The 10,511-nt window shown below is 35.7% G+C and overlaps 2 protein-coding genes across 2 annotated transcripts in view; one reads left to right on the forward strand and one right to left on the reverse strand.

Annotated features, from left to right (window-relative positions):
• The window catches only part of LOC143257329 (uncharacterized), a 31,225-nt gene extending 29,782 nt beyond the window's left edge, over positions 1-1,443 (forward strand). Inside the window, exon 25 of the mRNA XM_076515833.1 lies at positions 1,061-1,443. Within this exon, the coding sequence (XP_076371948.1) occupies positions 1,061-1,225 (165 nt within the window). The 3' untranslated portion in view covers positions 1,226-1,443. The remainder of the gene's footprint in view (positions 1-1,060) is intronic.
• Positions 1,444-2,045: 602 nt separating this feature from the next.
• On the reverse strand, positions 2,046-7,489 carry LOC143257330 (uncharacterized). The gene is made up of 4 exons (XM_076515834.1): positions 6,595-7,489; positions 5,513-6,175; positions 2,797-2,945; positions 2,046-2,338 (listed from the first exon to the last, which is right to left on the reverse strand). Exons 1-4 carry the CDS (start codon positions 6,723-6,725, stop codon positions 2,151-2,153), a joined length of 1,131 nt encoding a protein of 376 aa, XP_076371949.1. The 5' UTR covers positions 6,726-7,489; the 3' UTR covers positions 2,046-2,150.
• Between the last annotated feature and the right edge of the window lie 3,022 nt (positions 7,490-10,511).

The raw sequence follows: 10,511 nt of genomic DNA on the forward strand, positions 1-10,511 counted from the left end.
GCTGAATAGTGTTAAACTGATTTTAAATTGCATTTTCAACAGCACTGTTGTTACATGGTAACCTTCTTTAACTGTCAGTTGTTACTATGTAGCATGCTTACTGTCTATTAGTGCACTGTAACCTTCTTCAGTTGTAACGGTAAAGATGCCTCCCGCTAGTACAGCGGTAAGTCTGCGGATTTACAACGCTAAAATCAGGGTTTCGAGTCCGCTCGGTGGGCTCAGCAGATAGCCTGATGTGGCTTTGCTATAAGAAAAACACGCACACACATGGTAAAGATATATAATAGAATATGGTAACTGTCGTTAGTGAAGTAACATGTCTTTCTTATTGTTTCTGTGATATATTCGGTTTCACTTGTAAATATAGATATTCCAAGATAATAACGTTGTGTCTAGAGTCACAGCTATTAGTGAATATTCACTAACGTTCGTGAAGTTTTGGTTTACAAATTGAAAACAAACCGCGAGAAACAGATACTAAAGTTTATTAAATGTCGTTCAACGAATGACAAAACTATCCCGTTTAACAAATATGGAATAATCCGGCTGAAATAAACTGCTAATTGTGAGAAATAACGTAACACTAGTTTCAATATTGACTCTCGTATATTTAATAAAGTCACACACATTAAAAACAAGGTTGTAACCTTAATTCGAAAAGTGTTCAAAGATTTGTGAGACATGGATTCGTACGAGTATATTAAAGTTTGTAACTGTACAAGTTTGTGATTTTTGATTTGATTTTTTATCTAAAACTTTCATTTCATTTGATAATTTATGTTTACATACTGTGAAAGTTGTGGTTCCTATCGTGTGAATCGTAAAAGCGGTTGTGACGTCACTGACAACAATATATAAAATATAATAACCAGTTTAACTGTTTGAAAAAGCTAGTTAGGCTTGGTTCAAAGTGAAGTTATTTATGTTGTCACCTTCGATGTTAACGGTGTTTTCGGTCATAATTCTAATGACACTTCTATGGTTTTATCTTCAGGGGTTTATACTCCCAATAAGATTAGTTATACTTTGGGTAATTTTATTTTTAATATTTTTTCAGGTAATATGTAGCTCCTTGAAAGTCCATAACTGCTTCTTGTTGGCGGCGTCCTTTCCACCGGACTCTATTCTGCAGGACGAAGTGTGCACTGTCCAGTGTGCGTACGCCATGCGCGGCTTATCTTCTGTCAACCACCCGAGTTCTAACTTAATAATCTCACTGTGACTAAAAGTTTCACATCAATAAATGTACACGGTACAAACTATTTATCAATCTCTTTATAAGTTTGTTTTTCTGGAAATTTTGGAACGGTAATGAGGAAATGGTGTATAATTTCCAGAGTTTAACAGTAAACTGTTGGTTGAATTAAAGTTGATACACTATTCAGTTTTTAAAATAACGGTTGTTGCTTGAGTTAACTACATCTTTACATTGATCATTAACCTTACACGAGGAGGGCTCAGCTGTTTAATGTGTTGTTGTTTTTCTAAAGTTAGTATTAACCAACACTGTCAAAGAACATCTTTAACAACGACTTTCGTGGTTATTTAAGGTTAAAGATGTTTGGAATTTAAAGGTTAACATTTCTTTATGTATTATACATCGAATTCTTTGAAAACTGATATATGTTCTGAAGCAGTTATACAGTAAACCCTTTAAGATGTTTAGAAACTTAACATTAATATTTCTAGGCTTACGTAGACATGTATCGACATTAAAGTGTAACGTTTCAGAACGGTTATCAAGTAAAGTAAAGGTGCTAAAATCAACTCGTGGTACAACTGATTTACCAAATGATGTGTGACTCAAAAAGTCCAAAAGTCTCGTTCATGAGCACGTGCTACTTACAATATTACTAACCTAAAGAATCAATACAAAACTCTATCGGACGAAAGACGAGCGGAGAACCACAAAGACAATTGATGAGTAATTGAAATCACGACAGTGTCCAGTTTGTAGTATTGTATGAAAATAAATATAATAAGTAGGAGTTATGTATTCATACAAATATTTATTTGACAAAAGATAAAATAATTTAACATAAGTAATACATCGTAAATGGATCACAGGACAATGGTCAGAAATAATTAAGAGAAACGTTGGGTAATTGAATTGCTCGAATAATAAAATAACAATAGAAAAACCAGTTTTAACTTCCGGTGATGATGTCCACAAGTGGAGCGAAGTGGAAATGGTCGCAGAGGTCGAAACGGTTGAACATAGTGATGACCTTGGATTTTAGGACAGGCGGTGTTTCACACGAGGGGGCGCCAAAACGAGTGGGAGGTGTTCGTTCCGCGAGCCAAGCCACCTTGCAATCGCAATGAAGAGGAATGTCTAATGAGAAAAGAATTTCAATATACAATATATTTATAGTAGTGAAACTAGTAGAAACTGAACATAGACACAGATAACAACACTTATATAAGAACAATTAGAAGTGAAGAATTACTTAATCATGAACATAATGTCAATCATGGTGTCATCAAATATACACGTTTATTGTACATAAATATATTATTTATTGTGGGAAGAATTACTGAAAACGTTTTTCAGTTGACTATAATGAAGTACAAACAGATATCTTTACAGTGTTAAGACATACAGTGATGGAGAAATATAGATATAATTACAGTAGTGATATAAGACATACAATAATGGTGAAATATAAAAAGATGAGTGGAGATATTTGTCGGTTAATACAAACTATAAAGTGTCTGTTTTAGGCTAATACAAACTACGAAGTGTCTGTTTTAATGTAATATAAACCACCTAGTGAGTGTTGCTCTACTCACTGTTGAGATATAGAGTTTTTAGCTGATACCACACGGGGGCAAAGGTCTTCCAGTTGACTGTCGTCAGGAACGTGTAGTACAACCGAATGTTTTCTAACACAGGCATTTCTTCGAACAAGTCATCCGGCAGGAATACCAGTGGGTTTGAACTACAACAACAACAACAAGAAGTAATTTTCAGGCGTCCCGTGAAAATGCAATCGGTATTGACCTAAGAAATAGCATTTGGGTAAACAAACAACAAAGAGCCTTCATTATCTCAGGGCTGTGGTGTTCCCGGGGCACATTAAACTGAGGAATAAACTTTATGTACCTGAAATTAAGTGTTTTTTATAAACAAACACTTTACCAAAAATCACTTTTCCTTTAGCTTTACGTGGTAGCAGGATAGAAGGTATGCTCGGCATTATAGAAAGCGATGTTGTTAATACAGTAGTGGAGTCAGAAAGATATAGGGTTGGAAACAGTGATTGGATCACCCAGGTTTTACACTTCTGGATCGTCGTTTGCATTTAATGTATTTAGGTGAAAATTTGTTTCATGGATGATGTAATATTGTCTAATTATTACACTGGGTATTGTATCAGCCGTTTATTGGTTATAAATAAAGGTTCCTATCTACTGCAACGTACGTGTGATGTTAAGAATTAGCTAAACACACACAAAATAAAAGAAACAGTTTATTTGAGTAAAGAGGGACGTTTGACAAGACAAGTTTACTAGAAGAATTAAATGGGACCAATCTACTGTGAGCAGAGATATAAAGACAGACTGTCTTTGTGGAGTGGCAGAACGGTAGGCATCCACAACTGACAACTAAAATACACGAGCCTGCAGATTCGTTCACAAATCTAGGTACATAATGGCAAGAAACTTCGATGGTCAGTGTAATCGTGCCCATTGTCCAGTCTCGCCCGTGTTCAGCCGGTCTCCTAGCCAAGAAAGAAAACATTTCTGACCGAGGCACAACTGGGCCAAATAGCATGTTGACTGGACCGAATCCACGTGGACAAAAGTGGTCTTTTCAGACACATTAAAGTCCAACCTGCGCGGGAAAGAATTTTGTATAATGTTATTATGAAAAAGAAGTTCATCTAGCGTATTTGGATGTAACTGTGAAGCATCTGTCACGTGATAGAGGGGTGGATCTCCGGTTAGGGTGAAGGGCAATCTTCAAACAGAGGGGATTAAGACATTTCACTGGCCAGACAACAAGGATCTCAAAATCTGTTGAAAACGTTCGAGAAGGTAATTGCTAACGAAATACAAGCTAAGAAACCAAGAAGCATCTTAGGATTTCACTAAGCCATAATCTGTGTATGACATAATGACACTCTTCACACTAAGCCATAATCTGTGTATGACATAATGACACTCTTCACACTCTCCGAGACAATCTCAAGCATTTAAAGGTCAGAGGGAGTAAAATCAAATGTTATAATTAAAATGAGGAACAGACTCTGTGGCCAAGTTTTACCAATTAAGTTAATGGTGTTATATTTAAAACTAGGTTTTCTTAGTTACGGAACATTTTCTTATTTACCAACTATCTACTGATCATTTGCTGTGATACGTTGGTCACAGTTAGTTGGTTTGTTAATGAGGATGTATATATGTGTTTGGATAATAGAAATATGGGTCAACTTACATGACGCGATGTCTACAACCGTTTTACATAAGTTTTAACACTTACACAATACACAATCTCGGAAAAAATAGAGTAACCAAGAAAGGTTGATGTGTTAAACCAATCAGATTTGACTAATCAAACTTGTTTTAACAGTAATGGTTTTTATTTAATACACATTTGCCGATTTTTAACTCATTGTTCAACTTAAAGGAAGTTGCATGTTTTTCTCGCTACTATATTTGTATTAAGTTTTGGCTTTAATATAAGTAGTCTCAAATAATTAGCGTATATTATATATTTTTTATTTGAAATGGACACAGAAAATGATATTAGCCATTGAGGTTTTTATCCTTATTTTAACGTCACTCATCTGACAAATTTGTACAGAGTTGTGCCACTAAAACGTAGCACCGAACCAATGTGTCACGTGTTTAAAATTGATTGAATAGTTAACATTTTCGAATTAATGAGACATCAGCTTCTGTAGTGTTATTAGTGAAAAGCTACACAATAAACTAGTTCCACTCAGTCCTCCACGGATAATTTGTTTATTTAAAGCTAAGCACAAAGATACACAATGGACTCTGCCCACTATTGATATCGAAACTCGGTTTCTAGCGAGATAAGTCCTCAGTCTTACAGCTATGCCACTAGGGGCAGTGATGTTTGAACGTCAATGTATTTACAGTTAAGGCACGAAGAGCAGTTTTTTTGTTGCGTTTTTACTCTGGCGGTAAGTAATGCGAACTACGGAACCACTGGGATGACGGAAATCAGCCACGGAGAATAGAACCCAAAATTATAGTATTGTACGTCCTTAAACATACCTCTGATTCACCAGGAAATTGATTTGTTTGTTTTAGTCACAATGATTTATCTTCCAATATGAATAGAACCCCGAATTTTATTATTGGAAGTTCGTAAACTTACTGTTGTCCTAACGGTGGGCACGCAAACTAATGAGACAGTAACAGGCGATACATTTTGACAAATCGCATCCTCCAGTTAAACGAAGAGCATATCTTTAGAGAAAACTGTATCTCTGATAATCTTATAATGATATCGGCCATTTCATTTTTCACTCACCTCAGGTCCAGTTTCTTCAGGCGTAAAGCCGGTTTCGGAAAGTGGTTTCTCTTGATGTTTGTGAGGCCAATCCGGTTGAGGTTAACCGTTTCTAACTCAGAAAAGTTTCCTAAGAATTCATCCGGTAGGGTCAGAACCGTTCCAAGTTCCCCGTAGCGGCAGTCGTACTGTCGAAGAGTCACCCAAACGTGAATGTCTCCAAAGGAAGAAATCAAACAGCTTCCGGTATTGAATATTAGCTGTTCGAATAGAGGAAAGTCCGCGGATGTGCAGTTATCACAATCAGTGGAGAAACTCTCCACGTTCGTGTCGAAAAACGATAAACTGACCAAGGATGGCGAAAGGTGGAGAAAATCATTCATGAAAGCCACGCTCTCCAGAGAAGAATGTGTCACCTCCAGATGGCTAACTGTTATATTTTCAAAGAGCGGGGGAGGGAGGGAGCTAAGCCTACTCTTGTGAAGTATTATCTTACTTAAATTCACTCCTTCGGCTCCTCTCAACGCTTCTATTAACACGCTCCCGTCGTATATCGTCGAGCAGTTTACAGTAGGACCGTCGAAGCAGTAGCAAGGCCAAATTTCGTCCCGGCTCGGGCACGTTTGTGCAGATCCTCGTGCGAGAAAGAAGAAAACGAGCGCGAATTTAAAGGAAGTCATATTTCTGTGGAAAACAAATGTATCATCAGTACCGTAGGAAGAGGGTGACTTAAGCCTAATCTAACTTTAACGTGATCACGAAACTCGTCTAGAACTGATTGCAACGTGGTTTCAACTGCAAGTTGAACAGACAGGGAGATGTTACGTGTTACACTTTAGCTATAATACGGGATAGAACAGAGATGTTACATTGTAATTATTAGACGGGGTAGAACAAAGATGTTACGTGTTACACTTATTTATACTAAATAAAAATCTAATTTGGAGGATTTGAACTGTTACTTGGAGGTAGTAATCTCTAAGAAGTTTGTACTAAATAAAATCAAATTCAAAGGATTTAAACTGTCACGTGGGTGGAGTAATCTATGATAATTTTGAAATAGATAAAAATCTCAATATGTCTGAATTGATAATTAGACCTACCTATAAACCTTCTTTATGAAGCCACAGGTTAAGTGGATACGAACAGACAGAAACCGCATTTCTGTGCATCCAATAAGATCTCTAATACTCTCATCGAAAAATGTGGACAAAAAAGTTTTCCCACAATACATTTGGCTTGACGTATAATTTCCATTTTGGCCTTGACTTCTTTACGACCGTTGACGTCCACAAAACTTGTCCAACGAGTAATTTTGTCCAACGTGATGCCCTGTTCAACGACCGTACCTGCTTTTGTTTTCTGATTCTCTAAGAAATATGTCAAATATATCCAAGACTGCTTCAAGCCAGTAATAGGTCAAAAACAAGCTATGTTTCTGTTTACATTTTTTAATAGAGTAACATGTCTGTATTTAAAAAAAAACAACTTGAAATTTGCTGTTTCTATAGATACGAATGATCTGTTGAAAATTATCTCCAAAGACGTGGACTGTTGAAAGGTTGTCTTCAGACACATGGATTATTGTTGAAAAGCTGTCTCCAGAGACACGAACTATTATTGAAAGGTTGTTTCTAGAAACATGGATTATTGTTAAAAGGTTGCCTTCAGAGACAAGGACTATTGTTGAAAAGTTGTCTCCAGAGTCACGGACTATCGTTGAAAGGTTGTTTCTAGATCGTTCCCTAAGTATTTAAGACCCGGCATGGCCAAGTGTGTTAAGGCGTGCGACTCGTATTCTGAGGGTCGCGGGTTCGCATCCCCGTCGCGCCAAACATGCTCACCTTCCCAGCCGAGGGGGTGTTATAATGTGACGGTTAATCCCACTATTCGTTGGTAAAAGAGTAGCCCAAGAGTTGGCGGTGGGTGGTGATGACTAGCTGCCCTCCCTCTAGTCTTACACTGCTAAATTAGGGACGGCTAGCACGGATAGCCCTGGAGTCGCTTTGTGCGAAATTCAAAAACAAACAAACCTAAGTATTTACTGATTAACGCCACCTATAGAGTAACTGATTATATTATCTAGTTATTATTTAACCTCTGTACCACTGTAGTGGTTTATACAACCTGTTAACGAGAGTTAGAGATATTTCTAAACGCTGGAAGTGTATACTGGCCTAGTGAGAGAGCTTTGGCATAACATCAAGCGTATTCTCCATCACTTTAAATTATGGGTGGGTTATCAGAGTGACAGCTTGTGAATGATAGGCGGCAGTGTAGTTGTCAGTTGTTCAACGCTAGCCATAAATAAAAATGCAAATTTATCTCAAGATTTGTAGTTGGTGCCCTTTCAGTTACTTAAAAACTGTTTCTTGAAGTTCGTAATAAACTTTGGACTGTCACATAATAAATTAACAATAAATAAAACTAAACATGTGAAAGGCGCTAAGGAGTATTCACTATGTTCCCAGGGTCATGTGTCGAAAGAGAAATTTGGCTTAAAAAAATAACTGTTTGTGACCCAACGGTGTGGCACGAGAACCATGATTAAAAATCGATTGTAACACACCAGTATGGCAGAAGAAACTGTTATAAAGCAGAATTTTTTTGTCTTTTCTAGGTACGCGAGTTTAGTCATCAGAGACCACAGTATGGCTGATTACTTACTAGATCGTAACACTGAGATAAAAGAACTTTACAATAGTTCCACGAGACAGTGCTATTGCACTTCTTAACAGGGAATTTCTTCATACATCGCTTTTTAACACGCCTCATATACTGGTGCGTAACGAGATTTGTCCTTCCCATGAAGTTCAAGGTCTTCGTAATTATATAAGTCTTTTGATCTTATTACATATTTTTGCCATCCAGCGCTTACTCGTGATCAACACAATATTTGTTATTTTCATATTTTCCTAAAGTTTTAACATATTATCCAACTTCTGATAATCATTCCAACATTACAACTAAAAAGAAATTTGTAATATAAAAAAATAATGTTTATTACACCGAAGCAGTCGATTTATATTCTATATTCATCATAATTTTATGTGTCTACTAACTTTGATACTAGATGTCAGTTATTGTCACTGCTGTTGTCTAGATACCTATTATAAAGCAGTGTTCTACAGTTTAACGACTTTTTATCAGTCAGTTTATTGTTGCACGATGAAAACTACAATAAAAGGACCAAAAGCTTCCAATAAAACTATTTTAACGTAAAGAAAAGTCTGTTTATAATTCAACATGTTACATTTGTTTTTATTTATAAGTTCAACATTCCTAGAAAGAGAAGGAAGGATAAACAAAATATTTATCCTTTGCTGATTTGTGTTTTATAAATATCAACAAACAATATTTAAAGAAGCATATCTGAATCGTGAAATCTACCAGCGGTAGGTTACTATTTGATCACCACATATTTGTTTCACATGCCACGCGTGCGCATTAAAACTTTTAACTTGGATCCTAATAATAACAATAAGAATTGTATCTCAGAACGGCTGGAATGGGTATTAACACTTTTATTGATAAGAAGAATATCAAACATTAATGCCCAGTAGATGGCAGCGTAATCAACTCGTCATGCTCTTTATTCAAATATTAGTTAACTAACTACAACAAAGATGGCAATCAAGAACTCCTTGCTTGCGTGTTTATTTTGTTGTACTCGCAAAACAACAAATGCGCCATCTGGACACTGCCACGACAAGCTATGAATCACCGAATTTTATAATTGTACGTCTATAAATTTACTTTGGATCAATCGAAGGAAATGCAACAAGCGCTTCTCTAAAACAGATCCTCAAATATAAATAAAATAAAACAGTCTCTAACTTGGGATAACCTAACAAAGAAAGAACAATAACATATAATTGATTAGACTGTATTAGCTAAATGTATTGTTTCAATAACAAACAACAAAGTACACTGAACAGAATTACAAAACTTTGTATCAGACATGAAGAACTAGAATAATATTTGTTTATATAAAGCATATTTGTCCCATAAGCCTTGATCTATCGGAATATTGAATGTATTAAATTTATAAAAAAAAAAACATTGAATTGCTTGCATGATCATTCAGACAGAAAGCTACTGAAATAATATGTGTATAAAGAATTCGATTCACCTATTTATTTGTAAGTTAGTAACTTGCAACGAACCGTTTTCACATGTTGAAGTATCTTAATAATCATTAGTATCAATACTAGCCCTTTCTAATTAAATAACTTATCGTTCTTATATTTCATATTTTACACCAACACGTGCACGAGGAGGGAAAGGAATTTTGAAAACGTTCAGAATGACGTTAGAGATGCTTGGCGCCAATCGATAGATTCCCAGTTCAGGTACTAAGCGAGAGGTCCCAGGAGAAATGTCTTGGTGTACTCTGGGAACTTCATTTTTTTTACCGCGAGCCGCTGGGACGAGAGTGCATATGAAGAATTCTAATCTTTGTGTTTAATTGTACCTATAAAAAAAAACAATTTTATTCATTAAGAAACTTTCTTTGCTGAAATAATAGGAAAGGCCATCACTTGGATAGATTAATACAGTCGACTTAAACCATCATTGAAACTGCAGACTTATATTTATATTATCATGACGAATTTAGTTCCAGATATGGGAGTAAGATTTATTGTAGTATTATTGGTTCACATGGAAGTAAGGTTTATTATTGTATTATTGATCTATATTGGGAATAACATGTATTGTTGTATTATTGGTCTAGATGAGGGTAAGGTTTATTGATGTATTACTGGACTAGGTGGTATTAAGATTAACTGTTGTATTATTGGTTTAGATGGAAGTAAGGTTTATTGTTGTGTTTTTGATATTTTTTAGGAGTGAGGTTTATTTTTGTATTATCGGTTTAGATGGAAGTAGTATATTTCCGTATCATTAAAAGTATCCTGTTATACTTAAAGGTTTGTACTTTGTTGTTCACAAAATAACTTTCTGTCCACAGTGTTAATAAATACATCTGTTTAGGTGAACTGATGAGTGTCACTGTAAA

This window comes from Tachypleus tridentatus, chromosome 7 (genome assembly GCF_004210375.1).
Source record: "Tachypleus tridentatus isolate NWPU-2018 chromosome 7, ASM421037v1, whole genome shotgun sequence".
Taxonomy (NCBI): Eukaryota; Metazoa; Arthropoda; class Merostomata; order Xiphosura; family Limulidae; genus Tachypleus; species Tachypleus tridentatus.